We start from the raw sequence: 22,915 nt of genomic DNA on the forward strand, positions 1-22,915 counted from the left end.
CTGTTGCTTCTCTCTACTCGACTTCCTTATTAAAATTCCACCCAAAGCCAAACATCAAGCCAGAAAATTGGTAGGAGAAGAAAGCGCGAGCGGAGCGTGTGTATGGCTTTAGTTTCAGCGGACCTCCGGGAAGAAAGGCAGCCGGGTCGCGGGACGCCCAGGCCCTCTGGCCGGAGTGTCAGCAGCTAATGGTTGGATTCTCCAGGAAACTAGCTCCCTTTCCGAGATAAGGGTTCAGTAGTGGATTAGGAAAGGAACAGCAGCGCGCGAGACTTTTCGGATCCAAAACCAAATAAATCCCCAAATCTGCCCGGGACAAAGGCAGAAACTTAAACGAGGCTGTGGGTTTTCGACGGCCCCCCTCCCCACCGACGGGGGCTGGGGGGCGGGGAGCGGAAACCCCACACACGGGCGTTCACAGTAAGTCTTTCTTTCATTACGCAGAACCAGCGGGTCCCTGCTGACATGATCTTCCTGAGGACATCAGAAAAAAACGGTAAACATCTGGGATCAATTTTGAAAATAACCATTAACCTTTCAGTGGTAATTTGGCAAAATAATCATTTGAAAATGGAACAGAAGTAGATGATCATTTTGGAGCCATGGAGGCAAATCAAAAACATCTCTTTTAATAGAGCAGTCTTTTGGGGGGAAAAAACGTCCTTGGCGCTCACAGCTCAACAGAGTTGGATCATCAGCGCCGAGTCTCAGCTGGTGAAGTGACACTCACAGTGGCCGCGATTTTCCTCTCTGGGCTGCCGTTCAGCTTCAGTTCAGGGCTTGGTGGGATACGGAATTGGGTCTAACACGTAGAAGAAAACAGAAATCCTCTCTCTTCCGAGAAAATACCAGATGTGCGGCGGGGAAACTGGGGAGAGAAGTAGGTGGCCTGTGGGGTCCTTGGCTCATGAGTGACGGGGCCCTGCCTCCCATCACCCATCAGTGTATTTATTGTCACAGCCCACTTGGGCCTGAGTAAGCTGCTCGAGGCCCTTACAGGACCCTGCTCTGGGCAGTTTATTTGCGGGCCACACCGGCACCACCACCGCCGGCCCACCCCCTCCATCTGCTGACTCTAATCTCCTTTTTAGTTTTTGTTACTTAAGCTGTTGTGAGGCAACGTGGCTGTTTTCCTTTTGCCTACAGGCACAATCAGATCTTTGAGCATCTGAAAAAAAAAAATCACATTTATATTCCTTCGAGGTTGCCGCAGCCTATTTTATTATCAATCAAATAAAAGTATAGATGAAATTTTATACTAATAATATATTTATGAAGCCCAGAGGCGGGGTAGAAGGCACTAGATTAAAAGTCGTGTTTTGAAATCTGCAGCTGTGTCCTCAGTCAGCTCTTCCGACCTCACCAGTGAAGATAGAGCATTATGGATTAGGGGTCCCCGAAGTGTTTCCCCCCTCACTCCCCAAAAAAGAAAAGATTCAATATGTTTTTCCTTTTTTCTTATTTATTTTTATTTTGTTTTGTTTTAATGTTATTTTTGAGAGGGAGAGACTGGGGGAGGGGCAGAGAGACACAGAGACAGAATCCAAAGCAGGCTCTAGGCTCTGAGCTGTCAGTACAGAGTCCAACATGGGGCTCGAACCCACAAATTGTGAGATCATGACCTGAGCCGAGGTCTGATGCTTAACAGACTGAGCCACCCACGTGCCCCCCCCCTTTTCTTTTTTTTAAAGTTTATTTATTTTGAGAGAACATGAGCAGGGGAGGGACAGAGAAAGAGGGAGAGAGAGAATCTCTGACTCGGGGCTCGAACTCATGAACTGTGAGATCATGACCTGAGCCAAAACCGAGAGTCGGATGCTTAACCGACTGAGCCACCCAGGAGCCTCAGACATGTTCTTCCGTAAGAGCGCCCAGAGGTCTTGGCTGCGGTGTCCACGAATTCAGCCCGTTCGGGGTCTGATGAAGTCACAGGTAAATCATTGCTGAGACCTGCACATCAGACTGAAAGAGGCGCCCGTGTGCGAGTAGGTAACAGAGCAGGTCCCTTCTAGCGCCTTCTGTGTCCTGAGCAGTCTGGCGCGATCAGCTGCGGAGCCCTCAGGAGCCCTCCCTATGTTAGGCTGCTGCTGTTCTGTCCATTTTTGCAGTCAGGGAGACTGAGGCCTAGGGCATGCAGCTAGTACGTGGTGCCGCTGGGCTTGGGTCCAGGATCTGGTTCCCGATAAGGTGTGGGGTGACTCCTGCTCAGAGTGGCCGGATGCACTAGCTGCCTCACGCCAGCCACCGTGCGGGGTTCCGTCACCCCCAGGCCTTTGCAGCAAAGCGCTGCGGGCTGCGTTTCTGCCCATCTTACAGACGGGGCCTGCTGGTGTTTATTTAGCAAGGTCAAGGAGCAGGCCCCGCCTCCTACTCTGAGTGGACGGCGGAGTGAGGATTTGAACCCAGACCTTCCTACCTGAGAGCTTACAGAGGAGGTGGGAAACGGGGTGTTTCTTTTCCCTTTTGACTGCCGGCCCTTGGTTGGGGTTTTACAAAGTCCAGAGCAGGAACGACCCAGAGCTGCCGAGGGGTCGACGGCGCCCACCTTCCTTCCACAGGGTCGTGCTTCCTGCGGACGGATCAGCTGGATGGTGAGACGGACTGGAAGCTTCGGCTCCCCGTGGGCTGTGCGCAGAGGCTCCCCGCCGCGGCCGTGAGTAGCTTTCCCGCACAGACACAGCCTGGCAGCCATGTCCCCGCGGGGCCCCCCGACCTGGGTGTCCCGCACATGCAGAGCAGGGTGCGGGGCGTCAGGTGCGAAGGAGGGCTGTTGGGGGGGGCATCCCCGGGAGCCCCCGGCACCTGTTCTTTCAAGTTACCGTGTGAAGTACAGTGGGGAGCTCTTTGCAGGGAAGCTCGGAATCTTTTTTTCTTTTAAGTTTATTTTTTTGAGAGTGAAAGAGAGAACTGGGGAGGGGCAGAGAGAGAGAGAGAGAGAGAGTCCCAGGCAGCCTCCACAGTGTCAGCGCAGAGCCCGACACAGGGCTTGAGCTCATGAACCGTTAGATCGTGACCTGAGCTGAAATCAAGAGTCAGACACTTAACCGACTGAGCGCCCCCAGGCGTCCCGAAGCTCAGAGTCTTTTAAAAAAAATTTTTTTTAACATTTATTCATTTTTGAGAGAGAGAGAGAGAGAGAGAGTCCAAGTGGGGGAGGGGCAGAGAGAGAGGGAGATACAGAATCCAAAGCAGCTCCAGGCTCTGAGCTGTCAGCACAGAGCCCGATGTGGGGCTCGAACCCACAAACGGTGAGATCATGACCTGAGCCGAAGTCAGATGCTTAACCGACTGAGCCACCCAGGCGCCCCTGGAAGCTCAGAGTCTTAAGAAGCCCCGACAAGCTTCCTAGCAGGAACCTAGGAGGTCACGTTTATCGTTTCTCCACTCGGGGCTTCTGAAGGCTGCTTGTCATACTCAGAACTGCTGTGGGCCTTGCTGCTGTTGTCCCCAAGCCCCATGACCTCAGTCTCTGTGCCGGAGCCCCAGTGCCCGCCGGTGCCGGCTCCCTCCTGATCAGGCCTCCTCTGCCTCCGAGTGTTCGCCTTGCTGTTTCTGACACCGGGGACAGGCAGACCCCAGTGGCTGCCTGGGCGGACGTCTCCATTCCACCTCCTGGGTTTTGTGCTCAAGTCTCCTTCTCTGGGAGGCATTTCCTGGCCGCCCCACTCGCTTCAAGGAAGTATCTCCCAGAGCAGAGTTCTGCCCGGTGTGTTCACTGCTGAATATCCTCTGCGTGGAACAGTGTGAGGAACAGCATGGTGAAGTGTGTGGGACAAAAGCCAAGCCCTCTCTTGGGGGGTGGCCTAAATAGAACCAGCAAGCTCTCAAAGTCCTCAAGGCCCCACACTTCCTCAAGAGTCCCATGTCACTCATGTCGTGATCTGTAAATGGAGGGGGGACAGGGAGCCAGAGAGTAAGTTTAAACACAAGCCACATAGGTTGGATGTGGCCCAAGGACTAGGTTACAAAGTCGCAAAATGTAATTGAAACACCCAGAGAACAACAGTGGTGTGGGCAGACCGTGTCAGCTTTTCCTGGGCCAGCAGCCACCGTAACGGTTCTGGGGGGCGGTGGGGGGAGGACAGTGTCCCTGCGAACCTGCCCATAGACACGCCCACCGTACTAATGACTTTCCACAGCCAGCGACAGCGGAAATAACGCCAGTATTAGTGTTTATTTTTAAAAGAGGCATTCTACAGTAGCGAGTTTCTAACCATGGTTAGGAGCCCCTGGGAATCCTTAGAAGGCACTCACCTGCCCCCAGATGGAGTTAACCTAATGAGAGGGTTCTGATTTTTCTGCGTGATGCATTTTGAAACTTTTAAAAAAATGTTTACTTCTTTTTGAGAGAGAGAGAGAGCATGAGCAGGGGAGGGGCAGAGACCGAGAGAGACACAGGATCCGAAACAGGCTCCAGGCTCTGAGCTGTCAGCACAGAGCCGATCGTGAGGCTCAAACTCACAAACCGCAAGATCATGACCTGAGTTGAAGTCCGAAGCTCAACCGACTGAGCCACCCAGGCGCCCCTGGGTGATGCATTTTAACTTCTTGGTAGGATTTCTGCAAAGAAAGCTTTAAGATCCTCAAAATCATTTGAAGGGTTCTCTTTAAGAAACAGTCTAGGGGCACCTGGGTGGCTCAGCCGGTTGAGCTTCTGACTTCAACTCAGGTCATGATCTTGCGGTTTGTGAGTTTGAGCCTCACGATCGGCTCTGTGCTGACAGCTTCAGATGATCTGTCCCTCTCTCTCTCTGCCCCTCCCCTGCTCATGCTCTGTCTCTTAAAAATGAATAAACAGTAATAAAAAACAGTCTAGAAGAGCCTAGAATCATGAAGATACTTGACTGTCAGCTGCACAGCATTGCATTTCCTGTGTGTGCTTTGGACATGTCAGTTTAACACATGCTCGCGTCTCCCTCCCCCCCGTGGCTCAGGTCATGCTCTCACGGTTCAGGAGTTCAAGCCCTGCATTGGGCTCCATGTTGACAGCGCAGAGCCTGCTTGGGATTCCCTCTCTCCCTCTCTCTCTGCGCCTTCCCTGCTCACACTCTCTCTCTCTCTCTCTCTCTCAAAATAAATAAACATTTGAAAAAATTAAATTGTATGGAATGCCCTGGAGGAAAAAGTGAACCGTCTCATTCGTGCCCTCTACCTCACACCTTACCCACTTTCCCCGGGGGTCACGGGAAGTCGGTGGTGATCTTTGCAGACCTTTGTCAGCAAAGGTACCTAATTTGCTTTGTCAGCAAAGGTACCTGCAAGCTTGTTGGGAGGGAAGGGATCCGACTGTATTTGGCCCTCTCTGCTTTGGCTGTGTCTCAGCGCCTTTTCTTACTAGTACATAGAGGCTGCAGAACAAAACACATCTGCATACGGGGTCTCCTAGCTGGTTAGAAGAGGGCTCAGACCCTGCCTGAGGGGGCAGCCAGCAGCCTCCACCCCACTCCAGACCCTTGTCGGCTCGGAGTATTGTCCAAATACCGGTGGTATCAGGTCCTGACCACCTGATTGGAGATTTTTTTTTTCCTAATTTTTTTTTATTGTGGTAAAATACACATCAGCTTTACCATGTTATGATTAAAATTTTTTTTAATGTTTATTTATTTTTGAGAGAGAACGAGAGAGCAGGGGAGGAGCAGAGAGAGAGAGGGAGAGAGATCATCCCAAGCAGTTGTCTGCCCTGCCAGTACAAAGCCTGACGCGGGGCTCGAACTCACAAACCATGAGATCGTGACCTGAGCTGAAGTTGGACGCTCAACCGACCGAGCCGCCCAGGCGCCCCCCATTTTATGGTTTTATGATCCTGCGAAACTGAGACTCCATGCCCATCAAACAGAGCTTCCCCATTGCCCAGCCCCCGGCAGCCGCACTGTTCTTTCTGTCTCTATGACTTTGCTCCAGGGACCTCTTGTAAGTCACACAGTATTTGTCCTTTTGTGACCAGCTTACTTCCCTTCGCATAATGTCCCGAAGCTTCACCCACGTGGTGGCCTGTGTCGGAACTCCCTTTTTACGGCTGGGCAGCGTTCCGTCATATATACACACATACACTGCATTTCGTGTATCCATGCGTCTTGTGTCTATTCATGGACACTTGGGTTCATTACCATCTTCTGGTGATTGTGAAAAATGCTGCTATCAACATGGCGGTTTGTTATCTTTGAGACCCTGCCTTCATTTTGCAGCAAGTGGGTTGCCATTCATATGGTAATTCTCTGCGGAAGTTTTTGAGGACCCGCCATACTGTTTTCCACAGTGGCTGCACCATTTCACCTTCCAGCCAACAGGTGCACAAGCTTCCAATCTCTCCACATCCTCGCCAACACGGTTTTCTGGTTTTTGGGTTTTGTTTCTTAACATTCATTTATTTTTGAGAGAGAGAGACCGAGCATGAGTGGAGGAGGCGTAGGGAGAGAGGGAGACTCAGAATCCGAAGCAGGTTCCAGGCTCCGAGCTGTCAGCACAGAGTCCGACACGGGGCTCGAACTCCTGGGTCGTGAGATCACGCCCCGAGCCGAAGTCAGATGCTTCACCGACGGAGACACCCAGGCGCCCACTTTTTTCTGTCTCTTGAGAGTAGCCCTCCTTATGGGTGTGAGGTGCTCTTTTTCGCTTTTCACTCCTCTGCCTTTTCCGCGGCTTTACACAGAGAAGGTGCCCAATAGCCGCTTGTTGACTGAGCGAGTGTTTTCTTTGGTACCAACGGCTCCTGTAAACCGCAGCGCGGCAGAACCAGCGCGGGGAGCCCTCGGCGAACACACAGAAACCGGCATCTTCACAGCCGAGTCTGTGAGGGAGTCTTGGGATATTGTGTGTAGTGACTCTGAAGCTTCTCGAATAGAAAAGTCTTCTTCCTTCTCCCGCCTGCCCTGTAATTTTTGAGAGCCTCTTTGCTATCTGGGAGCCACTGTTGTTCCTGGAAACAAGTGGGTGCCTCCCGACATCCTCTTTTAATCAAGATTTTTGTTTTAACTCCAAACTGTTACCTCTGTTGAACAGGACCTTCTTCAGATTCGATCATACGTTTACGCGGAAGAACCAAATATCGACATTCACAACTTCGTGGGCACTTTTACCAGAGTAAGTAAGCCTTGCTCACCGTGGAGTCCTGCCTTCCTTCGAGGCTGTGCTGGGGACAGAGACCTGCACACAGGTGACGGGGCTTTGTCAGGGAGTAGCTTTCCTCCAGGTGGGGGTGAAATTCCCTGAAGAAGCACCCCCTCTCCCCGCCCGGTCTTGGAAGCTGACATGGTGTTTCTCAGGGAGGTCGGCCCAGCTGGATTTTCTTCCAGCCTCTGAACAGCTTGAATTACCTGACAACTCAGAGCCGAGCGTGGTTATAATTGGTGTTAAAACTCTGTGGTCTGAAAGCACTTACTCTTTCTGTCCCCTTCGGACGCTTCCATGACCTCTTCGCACCCGCACAAGCCCCGTCTGGCCCCATTATAATTTTTTAAGCCACTTCCCAACTTTTCAGAATACAAATTAAATCTGGACTGAAATTATTCGAAGAATTTTGGGACAGGAGGTTTATAGCCTCCAAATTAAATTCACCGTCTCCTTCCGGAAGCCATAGGCCCGGCCAGCAAAGGGCTGTGTTTGTTTGATTGGCTTCTCCGTTTTATTTCCAGCCTCGTACGGCATTTCTTCAGCATTACAAGCCTGTCGTTCAACCACAAACCACCCTTTTCACGATCACCGTGGGATGACAGCACCGAGGCCGGTGGTTTATGAGCTTGGCCTTCTCCCCGGGCTGAACTGTAGGCTTCCCAAGTAGGGGTCCTCCCCTCTTCCCGTCTTGGGATGAGCGAGCTGGAAACGGCCCGTGGATTGCGCCCCAACCTCGATAGATGAACACGTGTCCATTTGGTCTTTTCCAGGAGGACAGCGACCCTCCGATCAGCGAGAGCTTGAGCATAGAGAACACGCTGTGGGCCGGCACGGTCATCGCGTCGGGTAAGGGCACCCTGGCCGACGAATGTGGTAGCAATTTGAAAAGGAAAGAAAATCCTTGTGTGTAATTAGAATAATCATCTGTCAGTTGGGAAAATTAGACGTCGGTCAGATGGTGTTTTCCACTTGCTCCCGCCCCTCGGGGGAATCGAACCGGCATGTAATTGGCCCGCGGACACTTGCGGACGTCTGTGAGGGCCTGCTGTGCCGGCCACCTTCTCTGCAGCGTCCACTCCGGGAATAGCCCTTAATTGCCGCCCGAGATTGACATTCTAATCTGTACCAGAAATTGGGTCAGCCGGGGCGTTCTGGCCGGAAGTTGTGTCTCTGCGGGCTGCCGGGCCGGCCCCGTCTGTCCAGAGGCACTGGTGCAGGAAAAGGCTGGGGGCCTGAGTCGGAGCCATGGCATGGACATCGGTGCCTTTTAGTTTTGAGCCCTGGGATGACACCAGGCCGAAGAGGTTCGGGGGCTGAGCAGTGCCCGCGGCGGTAGCAGCCAGACTTAGTGGGGCGCCTCCCGCCTCTCAGGCACTTTGTCGAGCCCTTTATGTGCATTACACATTTCACTTAACCCTCCCAACGTTACCATGAAGGAAGGTGCTGGTATGATTCCCATTCTGCAGATGAGGAAACTGAGGCTCCATGAGGTTAAGTAACATGCCCAAAGTCACACAGCAGGTAAAGGGCAAAGTGGGGACTTGAACCCAGGCACTTTGCTCCAGAAGCCGAACTTACAGGGCAGTGGTGGTTACTCTGTTACATATATTATGTAATAGTATCCACTGTTATTAGCGAGTAATTATACTGTTGGCAACTTTCTGTCTTTGCTGTTGGAAGATCACTTTTTCCCTCTTCAGGCACATCTCCCTCCCACCAACCAGTTTTCTTCTGCTTGATGCCACCCTGTGGCTCTTTAGTACCGCAGATGCTCGGTCAGGGTCCCCTGCGACAAGGCCCGCCGATGCCAGCACAGATCAGTGCAGACTACACACCGGGCTGCGGGCTCCGCATCCGCAGGGGCATCACTTCATCAGATAGAGATGAGCGTCCCCTTTACGTCGTCTGACATTTTTCTTTCCCGCTGCCTGCCTGTATTTGCAGCATAATCTGGGCCGGGCCTCAAATCCTCCTGATGACTAAAGAAGTGAGAAATGGGCCCTTAAGTGTCAGCGTGGCCACTGGGCACTGCCGGCCGTACCTGGCCAGGCCCGAAGCCACGCCCATGTCCGAGGCCACACCTAGGCCCGTGGCCACGCCCACCACGCTGCCCTTCCCCTCCCCCTCTCCCCTGGCTCCTGTGCAGCCCCATCTCTCAGAACTGGTTTCCTCTTCCTTCCCAGTCTTCCTCCACTTTGAAGTCATTTGTTAACAAGTAATTATTCTTTATTTTAAAATTTTAATTAATCTAATTAACTTGAGAGAGAGTGTGGCAGCAAGAGGAACAGAGTGGGGGAGGGGGGAGTCTTCATCAGGCTCCACACTCAGCCCAGAGACCAGGGCCGGGCTTGATCCCATGATCTGAGCCGAAATCAAGAGTCAGTCACTCAGTTGACTGAGCCACCCAGGCGCCCCTAACATTGCAGTAATAAATACATGCTCACACGTCTAACTGGTTTTATCCTGGGGTTTTTCTTCTTCCTGCCTGCCTTCTTTCCCTGCAGGGAAAAAAAAAAAAGCAGGCCCAACAGTATCAGTGAGGAGCCCAGTGCAGGCCTGAACCCATAAACCATATCGTGTCCTGAGCCAAAGTCAGACGCTTAAGTGAGTGACCCAGGTGCCCCTACAGGACTTTTAAAATTGTATTTTAAGTACAGTCTACTCTCCAACATGGGTCTCGGACCCACAACCCCAAGATCAGGAGTCGCATGCTCTGTACCAACCGAGCCGGCCAGGCGCCCCCAGAAAACTTTGATCAGGCGCCTCTGTGTCATGCTGCACACTGTCGCTGGGCGCTAGCGCTGCAGGGGCATGCCGGGAAATTCTGGCCCCCAGCCTTGTGGTGTTTCTAGTTTACTCAGACTTAATACAGATTTTGATTTTGAGGGGGACGGGTCTGAGATAGAAAAGGCTTTTCAGCCTTAATCTCAGAGATGAACAGTAAGAAGTCTTTTATTTATCAGATTCTTTTAGTTACAGAGTGTTGGGCTGCCATTCTCTTGCTCTGGCCTCACAGCATTAAATGAGGATTTAATGGGACAAAGAAGTGAGCCTCAGAGAGGTTAAGCAACTTGCCTAAAGTCACACAGCCTAGGAAGTCATCTCCTGGGAGGAAGCGAGTGGAAGGCAGGTTGGGATCTTGAAGATGGGAGAAGACATTTCAGACAGTGTGAGTGGCGATGTGGGAACAGAGAGAGCGGTGGTTGCCACGGTCCTGGGGCAGCACCTGCCAGGCCCTTCCGCAGGCACAGGTTTTCGAGTGAGTCCGAGAAGCTGGACATTTGCCACCTCTTTAGCTGGCCTCAGTTCCCCCCTGCTTCTCCGTGAGTAGTTCCCTGACTGCATTCTGGTTCTAGTGCAGACACGAGGTTACACGCAAGGCGTTTCCTTCCTGGTGCTCAGCTCAAGAAACAGCCGTGATTACTTCTCTGACCTCTTTAGACTCTAACTCCTATGTTTTGATCACTCTGCTGTTAACACCTGAAAGTTTAAAAAATAAAAAAAAAACTTGCCAGGCAGCGCTTAGGGTCCAGCTGCAGTGGCTGGAGCCAATCTGTAGAGGATGCAGTTGCCACGGTAACCAGACACCGTGCTGCCCGGTGGAGGAGTCACTGGGGTGAGACAGGGAAGGGGTGGGGAGGCGGGGGGACTTGGCACAGCAGGTGGCCCGGGTGTTACGGAGCCCGGGTCGTCGCAGACGCTCCGGTCCGTTGTGCCACTGCCCCCACCCCGTCCGGCACATCGATCCGCAGCCGCGGTACGACCAGCACGCAGTCACGCCGCGTGCGCCTTGCCGCGAGGGGTCGGTCATGCCCTAGACCCTGCTCGGCGGGACTCCTGTGGTTGCACGCTTGAGTGCAGCAAGTGTCTCACTGCTATAAACGTTTCTGAAGGCTCGCTCCCGGGCGGGGGGAGCATTTCTCCTGTCACAGACGGGGAACAAAGGGGTCATAGAGTAGCGCTGACCCCAGGACCACACTGTCGTGGAGTCTTAGGAAGAACTTCGTGTGATACCCGACCGCGGCGGTCTGAGTTGGGGAAGCCAGCTGGCCGAATGGAGAGGCTTCTGACTGTGCGGACGGATGGCAGAGGGTGACAGTAGGGAGGGACAGCGGGGCTGACAGCACAGGGGCGGGGGGCGGGGTGGGTGGNGTCGGAAAGTCTCGCAGGGCTTGAGTGGGCCGGGTGGGGACCAGGACGAGCTGAGAGCCTGCCCCTGGCCGAAGGGATGGCACCTGCTGCTAAGCCAGTGACAAACATGAGCAGGGGAGGGGCAGAGAGAGGGAGACACAGAATCTGAAAGAGGCTCCAGGCTCCGAGCTGTCAGCACAGAGCCCGACGCGGGGCTCAGAGCCCACAAACTGCAAGATCATGACCTGAGCTGAAGTCGGATGCTTAACCGACTGAGCCCCCCAGGCGCCCCGAAATCTTTAAAGCGTTGTGCGGACCAAACCGGGCTATGCCTGTGGTTTCTCCGGGGTGACGGTGGCCGGCGTTTGGATCCTGTGTAGGCTGTTACAGTCTTGAGCACAGGACCACAGGGCGGGGAGGCCATTTTCAGCGGCCTTGGGAGGCACTGAGGGCAGCTGGGGCCGGGGGGGGGGGCCTGTTGNGGCCTCGGTGACCGAGACCCACCACATCAGTGCAGGCGTGAGTGCAGCGGCCGCACGGCCACCCCTAGTATAAGCGTCTGCTGTGGCTGCAGGCCTGCGCTCACCGGCGCCCGCCATCCGGCAAGGGGCCCGCCCGCCGTGTGCCGGTGCATTAAGCTTGGAGGGGGACTTCAGCGTCTTCTCCCAGGGCTTTCTCCGGGAGACACGGTCCCCGCCTTCGTCTGGGCGTGGGCTCTTCTTCCAGCTCTGTTCCAAGCTCTCTGAGGCTTTGTGTCCTCCTCTGAGCAGGGAGACTTCAGATGTTCGCATTTCCAGCAGAGACTGGGTTCTTGTTCTCCGGGAACCTTCCCTGAGCGTTTGGCAGGGCGGGCCCCTTCTCGGGGTTCCAGCGTCTGCTCAGGTGTCCTGAGCACCCGCAGGACCGGCAGCCTTCTCCGGCCTCCTTTCCCGTTCTTCCGCCTGAACTTGGCCGTGGCGGCCGCCACTGTCCGTGATTACCTGTTTCTCGTTTCCTCCCTGGTGGTCTGTCTTCCCCACCGTGCTGCGCGTCGTCCTGGCGTACGCTGGGAAGCGGAGACAATGGTAAATTTTTAATCGGTGTTGCCAGTTTCACCCCAAAATAGGTCATCCCAATTTATGCTCCAGCCAGCAGTGTGTACGACATGACCTGCTTCTCCACCTCTTGGCTAACCCTGGATGCTCTCAAGCTGTGCAGCTTTTGTTGCTGTGATAGGGATAGAAATGGCTTATTTTGCATTTCTTTGGTTATTCACCAAGTTGAGCATCTTTTCTAATGTTAGCTAACCTTCAATATTCCTTCTCTAAATTGTTGACTTTTAGAAAGCAAAATTGGGGGAGGGGGTGAGAGCGAGCAGGGAAGTTTTCAGGAAGGAATTGCCATGTGGACAGACATCCCCCAGATATTCTAGTTAAGACAATTTCTGAAAGGAATCAGACTCTGCGAGAAGAATATGCTCTAAAATAAGAAGACTGTTCGTAAGCTTCCATAATTGTCTATGAAGAGAGGAATGTTCTAGGCACCTCTGGAAACCTCTGAGGGCAGTGGCACAGGGGACAGACCTCCGCTCCCCCCACCTCCCCAGCTGTCAGACTGCTGGACCCCACAGACAACACACTGAGCAGTAGACTTTTTAGAACAGTGCGAGTGCTCTGATCTTTGCAGTGACTCTGAGCACTTGAACCTGGCAAAAGTGTAGTGAGAATGTGCAGCTGTATTTTATATACTACTTTCAATTGCATTTATTCTTTTTTTAAAAAATTTTTAATGTTTATTTTTGAGAGAGAGGGAGAGAGAGCGAGCATGAGCAGGGGAGTGCGAGCAGAAAGAGAGATACGGAATCAGAAGCAGGCTCCAGGCTCTGAGCTGTCAGCACAGAGCTCAACACGGGGCTTGAACCCATGGACCGTGAGATCATGACTTGAGCTGAAGTTGGTCTCTCAACCGACTGAGCCACCCAGGCTCCCCAACTTTCAACTGCGTTTAAATCTAAGTGGCTTCATGCAGCTAGTAGCTACCATAGTGGTCATCGTGGCCATAGATCATCATCTTTACTAACATTCCTTTGCATTGTGCTTTCCCCATTTTAGGCACTGTTGTGGGTGTTGTTCTTTACACTGGCAGAGAACTCCGGAGTGTCATGAATACCTCAAATCCTCGAAGTAAGGTGTGTATGTGGGTCCTAAGATGCATCTCCTTGTCAGAACTTTTCAACTTGATGTTTCTTGATGATTGGCATTGGCTGGGTGAGGAGCTAGATTTTTTTTTAATGTTTATTTATTTTTGAGATAGAGTATGAGCAGGGGAGGCGGGGGGGGGTGGGGGACAGAGGATCCAAAGTAGACTCTACACTGACAGCAGAGAGACTGACGCGGGGCTCGAACCCACGATCTGTGAGACCGTGACCTGAGCTGAAGTCGGATGTTCAACCGACTNGCCTGGGTGGCTTAGTCGGTTGAACATCCGACTTCGGCTCAGGTCATGATCTCACTGTCTGTGGGTTCGAGCCCTGCGTTTGTCAGGCTCTGTGCTGACAGCTCTGAGCCTGGAGCCTGCTTCCGATTCTATGTCTCCCTCTCCTCCCTTGCTCGTGCTCTGTCTCTCTCAAAAGTAAATAAACATTTTAAAAAGTTAAAAATAAAGACAGGAACACCTAACCATATTATTTCACATATATAAATTTACTGTCTTTTCACATACATGTGTGTGTATGTACGTAGCTGCAGATGCACTCATGTAACACATAAGCATGTATGCATATGTACATGTGTGAATTCATAAAAGTTTTAAAGCTTTTAAGTTAACACTGGTGAGCACCTACTGTGTGCCATGAGCTCTCCTTCCTTCACAAGCATTCCAGTTAACCCTCACCCCAGCCCCGCAGCCCAACTGCTTTCCCAGGCGCATGTGAGCCAAGCGGTGGCTTTGAGAAGCACCGAGCCGCACGGTGAGGAAGCGGCAGCCTCGGACTCACAGGCCCCACTGACGACCGGCTGCGGCCTGGAGGTCTGCCTGGTGGTGGCCCCGTTAGCCCTTCTTTCGCACCGTGACCCACCCTCCCAGCCCTCTCCCTCCTGCAGTTTTGAGGAGCCAGACACTGCAGAATGTCTCCTTTGTCCACGCCGTGGACGAGCCCTGTGTTTCCCAAACTGGTCACTGCCGCTCGGCATCACGACCATCATCACAGCTACAATGCCCGTGTTCAATGTGTCGCCTTCTCCCGGGCCCTGTTTCTGCCAAGTTACGGCTTTTGTGTGCCAGTTACGTTTTTTTACATACACATCGACGTAACTATGTAATGATTAAAGTCATCGTGCTCAGTAGTGCGGCACTGACACGTCAGGCACCGCGGGAGCGCGTGCCCTGAGCCCTCAGGCGGTACTGGCTCAGTGTGTGCGGCTCCCAGAGTGTGGGGTCGAGGATGGTAGAGGCCGTGCCGTGCAGAGCGCCGCCAGATGCAGCAGTAGCCTGCTTGTGTTTGCAAGTCTCCATCTTCTTCTTTTTCTTTAAGTTTATTTCTGAGAGAGAGAGAGAATGTGTGCCTGTGCACAAGTGGGGGAGGGGCAGAGAGAGAGAGAGTGTGTGAGTGTGTGTGCCTGTGCACGAGTGGGGGAGGGGCAGAGAGAGAGGGAGAGAGAGAGTGTGTGTGTGTGCCTGTGCACGAGTGGGGGAGGGGCAGAGAGAGAGGGAGAGAGAGAATCCCAAGCAGACTCTGAGCAGTCAGCATGGAGCCCGATGGGGGGCTCGATCCCACAAACTATGAGATCACGACCTGAGCCGAAATCAAAAGAGTCGGATGCTTAACTGACTGAGCCCCCCAGGTGTCCCCAAGTCTAAATCTTCTTATCGCTAAAAAACAATTTGGAATCCGGATGTTTTGAGGCTCCCTGGATGTCGGTTAGGAGCTCCAGCCCAGGGAGCCCAGCGTTCTCCACCAAAGGTTCAGGGATTGACGGGTCCCAGTGCCTCACCTGGGGTGGGGGCTTCTCGAGCGCAGGACCGGGTCTCCGGGGCGGCCGTGGGTCACGCCGGCGCTCACCAGCTCTGCTTTGTGGCTTGTCCCGCAGATCGGCCTGTTTGACCTGGAAGTGAACTGCCTCACCAAGATCCTCTTCGGCGCCTTGGTGGTGGTGTCGCTGGTTATGGTTGCCCTTCAGCACTTCGCTGGCCGCTGGTACCTGCAGATCATCCGCTTCCTCCTCTTGTTCTCCAACATCATTCCCATCAGGTGAGCAGAGGACGAGCCGTGGCATTGTCTTCTCTTTGCTCGTGGCCCCTTGAAGAACGACCACGGGGAAGAGTCAGGGTCAGGAGCGTGAGCCACGCTCTGCGGCCGTAGCAGCGGGACGAAGGGCGCCCTCCGCCCGGGCCCATCCTTGCCCGGGTCAGTCTTTGCTCCAGAGATCTTGCCCGCTCTGTGCCAGGGCTGCGACTCAGAGGTCATCCCCTCTGCCAGCTCAAGAGGCCGGGGGTGGCCGCTGGGAGCGCTCTGTTGAGTCTGGGCTCCGAGGGAGATAGAGCGCGGATGACCCCTGAAGGCATCGTGCCGAGTGGAACCAGCCAGTCCCCGAAGGATAAGTCTGTGCGATTCTTCTCCCGTGAGCTGCCTAGAGCGGTCGAATTCAGAGAGACGGAGAGAAGATGGGTGGGCTCCGGGGGCTGGAGCAAAGGGAGAATGGGGTGGTGTTTCATGGGTGTGGAACTGCAGTTTGGGAAGATCAGAAGTTCTGGAGATGGATGGTCGGTGACGCTTTACACCAGGGTGACCGTACTTAGTGGCACTGAGCTGTGCACTCACCGGTTTTCTTGGTAAATTTGTTAATGTATGTTCTGGCACCACTTAAAACAATACGTTCTCAAACTATGTTAGCTCAGAGGACCAGTATTTAGGGGAAAAAAAGTAAGACTAAGACAACTACCTTTTCAGTATTTTTAAAGCACTTAAAGGCTTCAGGGGAGTTCTCTGCCGGCGGTGTGGCCTCTCGTCGCAGCCACAGGGCCGTGCATCTCCAGGGGCCGGTTCCACATGTTCTGGCCCAGATGACGGGCGTGCCACCCTGTTAACCTGTGCGCTCTGCTTTCCTGACCAGCCTGCGTGTGAACCTGGACATGGGCAAGATCGTGTACAGCTGGGTGATTCGGAGGGACTCGAAAATCCCCGGCACTGTGGTTCGCTCCAGCACCATCCCCGAGCAGCTGGGGAGGATTTCCTACCTGCTCACAGACAAGACAGGTGAGCTGCCCCCTGGGCCTTCGCAGGCCTCCTGGTGACGGGAGGTGCCTGCGTTCTCTTTCTGGGGGTGTTAGAGACGGATGCCGCCGCTGCACCTTTCGGTGAGGGTCGATTATTTGGTGATGACGATGGTGACGGCCTTCACTGCAGGCAGCCTGGCTTCACGTGCTCATAACCACACCCCAGAATGCTTCACAGTTTCGTATCAGAGTGGCTAGAGTGAGGGTACCGGGGCTTCAGCTTTGTCTCTACCAGTTAGCGGCTGTGGGATAGAAGAGTCTGTTAGAAAGGTCGGGGGCGGCTCACCAAATCAGAGAAAAAAATAGGTTTCAGGAAGGAACAGAACCAGAAAGTTTCTGGGTGCGTTAGCATCAGAGCCCCCGGGGTGGTCTCTGTAGGGCTCCGCCACTGGGGTGAACTTGACCCTGTTCATCTTCTGTCCATGTATCTGTCTGCTTAGGGTTCAGGTTCCTTCAGGCTAGAACCTAGTGTACGTCCTGTGTCACCATCTTGGCCAACAGAATGAGTCCGGCACCCTGGCCGACTCTCCCTCTAGAGCAGCCCGGGGACTGACAATGGTCACGTCCCCATGGAAACCCAGGATGCCATCTTCTAAAGAAGAGGACTTAGATTCTGGGCAGGACAAACGCCGCAGAGGCCTGCCCTGCAGGGGCGGCGCGGGGAGNTCACTGTTACTAACGGCTCCAGGATGTAGGGTCAGTTACTCGTTTGTCTTGTGTTTCAGGAACCCTTACCCAGAATGAGATGGTTTTCAAACGGCTGCATCTGGGCACCGTGGCCTACGGCCTCGACTCCATGGACGAAGTACAGAGCCACATATTCAGTATCTACACCCAGGTAAAACCTTCGGTTCTGATGCCTCAGACGTTTCCTTTGCATTTATGAACACTTATGTTGAGATAACTTTCATCACACCGTACGTACAGTACAGTTCGCCCAGTTAATGTGTGCAGTTCAGTGGGTTTAGTATATTTATGGAGCTGTGCGCCTGTCACTGCAGTCATCTCCTCCTCATCACCCGAGAGAGGAACCATGTACCCGACCGCCGTCATCCCCGCTCCTCCCCAGCCACCTCGCCTTCCAAACCCATGGTGACCATCCATCCGCCTTTGTGTTTCAGCTGAAATTGCAGTTGAGATTTCCTCCGTCTTCTCTCTTCCCGAGTTAACCTGCTCTACTGAAATGCCTACGGCTGTTAGGGAAAACCTAATTGTTTGCCTGTTAATGAGCACCGGAAATAGCTTCAAGAGCCTACTGGTCAGTGTCACTTCCTTTTCCTGGTTAGGAGCCAGAGCAGCGGGAATGAGCGATCCGCTCCTGAAACAGTATCGCCGATCAGCTTCTGTGGTCAAGTCCGCGCAGGACATTAGCCTGTCAGAGATGGCCTGCGCCTCTGCTCCCACGTTGTTTTCCACAGGGTTTTTCAAAATCGATCCTTTTTTTCACAGAAAAGTATTACTGGCACGTGTCCTAATATTCCTGAAAAGTTACACCAGTGGCTCCCTACCTCGGCTCTTTGAAATTGCTGATGTTTTAAATGCAAAATGGAACAAAAACAGAAGGAAGACCCGAGGGATTCTGAACCATTAAGATTAGGGGAGGGGGCGCCTGGGTGGCTTAGTCGGTTAAGCGTCCGACTTTCGCTTAGGTCATGATCTCGCCGTTCGTGGGTTCGGGCCCCGCGTCGGGCTCTGTGCTGACTGCCAGCTCAGAGCCTGGAGCCTGTTTCAGAGTCTGTGTCTCCCTCTCTCTCTGACCCTCCCCTGCTCACGCTGTCTCTCTCTCTCTCCTAGAAATAAATAAAAAATATTTAAAAAAAAAAAAAAGATTAGGGGAGAGCTGGGCTTCTGTGTTTTTTTAAAAAAAAATTTTGATGTTTGTTTATTTTTGAGAGAGACAGAGTGTGAGCGGGGAGAGCAGAGAGAGAGGGAGACGCTGAATCCAAAGCAGGCTCCAGGCTCTGAGCTGTCAGCACAGAGCCCGCCGTGGGCTCACGATGCTAGAACTCACGAACCGTAAGATCATGACCTAAGCTGACGTCAGACACTTAACCGACTGAGCCACCCAGGCGCCCCTGGGCTTCTGTGTTTTAATCTTAAAATGAGGGGCGCCTGGATGCCCAGTCGGTTGAGCATCCGACTCTTGATTTTGGCTCAGGTCATGATCTCACAGTTTGTGGGTTCGAGCCCTGCGTTGGGCTCTGTGCTAACAGGGCAGATCCCACGTGGGATTCTCTCTCTCCCCCTCTGCTTCTCCCGCACTTGCTCTCTCTCAAAACTAAATAAACTTAAATAAATGTAAGGTAACACACCAACAAATGCCTTGGGAATTCGGACACGCATCAGGGCTGACTGACTGCTCACCCTGGTCCATGTTGTGGCTCTTGTTTGGAGATGAGAATAAAGAGCCCATGTTTTGCGTAAATTTGTCAAATTAGACGATGCTTTTGTTGTCAGAGGTCCAGTTAGAGATGTGCAGGAAGTATTGCTCTTTGGGTTAAAGGTGGAATCCAGGAATACTTCATGGCACAGTTATATTGGGCAGCTAATCTTCTGGGACATTCGCTGGGGGGCGTGCCGGGTGTCCAGGGTTATCTCCTAAACCAGGCAGGGCAGGCGATACGGTTGGGAAGTGGGAGTGGATTTTCGGTGGAGGACAGTTACTCTGACCCTGTAGCTCTTTGAGGCTCCCGTGTGGGCCTTCGTGGCTTGTCTCCAAATGGATCCACCGACCATTTTCAAAGATGTGCTTTAGGGTTCTTGAAAAATCACGAGGACTTTGTCAGACAGGAAGGAAAGGCCACAGCCAACCCGGTTCCTGCCCCTCTCTGACCCGACTGCCTCTGTGGCGCTGGCGCCCCCGGGGCTCTGTCCCGGGGCCTGTACCTCTGTCCCAGGTGGTCCCCTCGCTGCCTGCGGCCCCCACCTGGAGCTTTGGACCTGGAGACACCCGCTCGCTTGCGTGGCTGCATGTGGGTGGTGAGGCCCGCGCCCCGCAGCCCTGACCCTCCCTCCTCCGCTACCCCTGCTTCACTTCCGCGGTTCTCGTCATAGTGGCCGCCGCCGCCTGCTGCGCTGCTCCCGCCAAGGGTTTGAGAAGCGCCCCTTCCTTCCCCATCCTCTCCCGCCTTGGGTCCTAGGCCCATGGTGATGTCTGCTCCCTCCCGATCACTCCCTCCTGGCTGTCTGCATCCCTTCTCACTCGCTAGAGCCCAGCTACGCTCGCCCTTGCTCCCTCCTGACCCCCCGCCCCCACATGGCTTCCCTGCTTCTCCTGGGAGCACAGGGGCCCCCTTGTGCTGTTTGCTCCCTCTTGGGGCTGAGACGCGCACGTGGTCCAGGCGTGGCCCCTGCTCGCTGAGGGCAGGGGGAGCTGCCTCGGAACAGACTCTTCCCTCTGAACCATCGACCCCCAGATGCCTTCCAGGCCACTCCCCCTCCCCCCCGCAAGGGGCCCGCTCTGTGGGTGGTCACGCTTCCCAGCGCCTGGCCGACCATCCCTTCCTCCCAGCCCCCTTCTCAGGGCCGCTGGGCCCTGACATGACACTGCACGGCTTCACGGTTGTGGTGCGGGTCCCCACAGGGGACACACCCTTCCCCGTTTTCCCCATGTCGGTGGGGCTTCCGTGAGCCCGTTCGTGGTGTTTACAGAAACCGTCCCTTCTTGGGATATTTGCTTAGTTTAGCTTTTATGGTCCATTTTCACTTTAGCACAGATAACGCTCTTAGTCAAGTGTTAAAAGGCAGAAAATGACACGTCTTACCATGAACTCTACTCCACACCCCTTCCTTAGCAGAAGCTCATAAATTGCTTTGCCCATCCTGGCCTTGGGTTTAAAATACCTCAGTGGTGCAGGGTGAGGTCGTACCTCAGTGTTACAGGGTTAGGTCGTCTGGCGGCCGGAGCGAGCTCAGAATTACAGCACCCACCCGGCCCAGCAAGGCGTGTCCTCTCTTCTCTCAGAACCTCTAAAAACCCTGCAGTGAGCACACAGTTTTCTGATGGGGCTGGGAAGGCTTTCCCAGATTTTTTTTTTTTTTTTTANGTTTACATTCCCACTAACAGTGTAGGAGGGTGCCCGTTTCTCCACATCCTCGCCAGCATCTGTAGTCTACTGATTTGTTCATTTGATTTTTTTTATTTATTTAAAAAATTTTTTTAAATGCTTTTATTTATTTGTGAGAGAGAGAGAGAGACAGCGTGAGTAGGGGAGGGTCAGAGAGAGACGGAGACACAGAATCTGAAACAGGCTCCAGGCTCTGAGCTGTCAGCACAGAGACCGACACGGGGCTCGAACCCATGAACCGTGAGATCATGACCTGAGCTGAAGTTGGACGCTTAGCTGACTGAGCCACCCAGGTGCCCCTGATTAGTTTATGGTAGCCACTGTGACTGGCATGAGGTGGTATCTCAGTGTGGTTTTGATCTGTATTTCCCTGATGAGGAGGGATGCTGAGCATCGTTTCATGTGTCTGTTGGCCATCTGGATGTCCTTTTTGGAGAACGAACAGATCTTCTGCCCATTTCTTCACTGGATTATTTGTTTTTCAGGTGTGGAGTTTGGTGAGTTCCTTATAGATTTTGGATACTAGCCCTTTATCTGATATGTAATTTGCAACTATCTTTTCCCATTCCGTTGGTTGCCTATTAGTTTTATTGATTGTTTCCTTTGCTGTGCAGAAGTTTTTATCTTGATGAGGTCCCAATAGTTCATTTTTGCTCTTGATTCCCTTGCCTTTACTCCAACCCAGTTTTAGAATATACCCACCACTCTGGGGTGCCTGGGTGACTCAGTCAGTTCCACGTCTAGTTCTGGATTTCAGCTCAGGTCATGATCTCAGTTTGTGAGATTGAGCCCCACCTCGGACTCTGTGCTGACAGTGCAGGGCCTGCTTGGGATTCTCTCTCTCTCTCTCTTTCTCTCTCTACCCCCTCCTCTGCACTCTCTCTCTGTCAACTAAATGAACATAAAAAAAAAAAAAGAATATAGCCACCACTCTAAAAACATTCTCCTGAGCCCATTATAGTCATTCATTTGAATTTAGAGTTTAATAATGGGATTTTTATACCAGTGTTTCAGAAATTACACTACTTGGAATGCCTGGGCCAGGTCACTTGGGACAGTCAGAATCTCTAAACATATGGTTTTGGGGGCACCTGGGGGGATCAAGCAGTTAAGCGTCCGACTTCGGCTCAGGTCACGATCTCACAGTTCATGAGTTCGAGCCCTGCATCGGGCTCTGTGTTGACAGCTCCGAGCCCAGAGCCTGTTTCANTAAAAAAAAATAAACATACGGCTTTGACAGGTGAGCTTTCCAAATAACAGCAGGGTTTGGGAACAGCTACCATGAACCTGAAGTTTCCCGTTATTTCTCAGAACATCAGGGCCTAAATCTGTGGACTTCAAAGCAGCGTTTGTAGGATGAACCATGGAGTTACTGGAGGAAAGTTCACCATTCATTTTCATCTTTAAAACTAAAGCAAAATTTATTTTTATTTGTGTCTTTTTTTAAAGTTTATTTATTTTTGGGGGGTGGGGAGGGGCAGAGAGAGAGGGAGGCACAGAATCTGAAGCAGGCTCCAGGCTCCGAGCTGTCAGCACAGAGCCCGAGGCGGAACTCGAACTCATGAGCTGTGAGATCATGACCCGAGCCGAAGTTGGACACTCAACCGACTGAGCCCCCCCAGGCACCTCCAGGATACATTTCTTTGCTGCAGAAGAAATACGGAATGTAGATAGGTGCAAAGAAAAAAGGTAGATTTACTTTACTCAGAGATAATCCACGTTAACACCTGGGTGTATAAACTGCCAAACTGTTTCTCTGCCTTTGTGTGCCTGGAGGGAGGCGTGTTTTGTTTCTCCGTCTGTTTCTTTTTCCTTCTCAACAAGAAGGCATCGTATTTTCCTGAGTCTTTTTAACTAGAGTGGAGCATCAGAATTGTGTGTGAAGTTTATAAACTCTCTGTATCTGTATCTATCTGTCTATATCTATGCCTGAGCCTTCCTTCATTCTTTACGTATAGAAGGCCCAAACATATATATTTCTTAAAATCTTCATTGGTTATTCTGGGAAGCATTTCCAGTTAAGAACCACTGTTAGAATATCACTATCAAACTTACTTTTCTCTACACACACACACACACACACACACACACACACACACCAACTTAACTTTTTTTCACTCATGTCAGTGATTATAATACTTTTTAATGGTTTTCTAACGGGGCCGGGACTAGGGTAAGGAGATTGAGGTACGTGCCTGAAATGTCAGAAAAACCCCACAGCAGCCCCAAGCACAGCAGTCAAGACAAATCCTATGGTCATGCAGTATTTAAAAAATTTAGGCAGAAGTCCGTGATGAACACACTTCTGAAATTTGGAATCGGTGGGATCGGGCTCTGGATTAGCACAAGTGGGT

The 22,915-nt window shown here is 52.6% G+C and overlaps 1 protein-coding gene across 2 annotated transcripts in view; it reads left to right on the forward strand.

Moving 5' to 3' along the window:
• Positions 1-22,915, forward strand: part of ATP9A (ATPase phospholipid transporting 9A) — a 115,060-nt gene that overhangs the window by 43,123 nt on the left and 49,022 nt on the right. For both annotated transcript variants that reach the window (XM_077778378.1, XM_077778377.1), the window contains exons 6-13: positions 445-496; positions 2,559-2,653; positions 7,000-7,080; positions 7,881-7,956; positions 13,332-13,408; positions 15,309-15,469; positions 16,332-16,474; positions 17,220-17,332. In XM_077778378.1, the coding sequence (XP_077634504.1) occupies positions 445-496; positions 2,559-2,653; positions 7,000-7,080; positions 7,881-7,956; positions 13,332-13,408; positions 15,309-15,469; positions 16,332-16,474; positions 17,220-17,332 (798 nt within the window). The remainder of the gene's footprint in view (positions 1-444; positions 497-2,558; positions 2,654-6,999; positions 7,081-7,880; positions 7,957-13,331; positions 13,409-15,308; positions 15,470-16,331; positions 16,475-17,219; positions 17,333-22,915) is intronic.

The sequence above is a fragment of the Crocuta crocuta genome, unplaced genomic scaffold (assembly GCF_008692635.1).
Source record: "Crocuta crocuta isolate KB4526 unplaced genomic scaffold, BGI_CrCroc_1.0 scaffold27, whole genome shotgun sequence".
Lineage (NCBI taxonomy): Eukaryota > Metazoa > Chordata > Mammalia > Carnivora > Hyaenidae > Crocuta > Crocuta crocuta.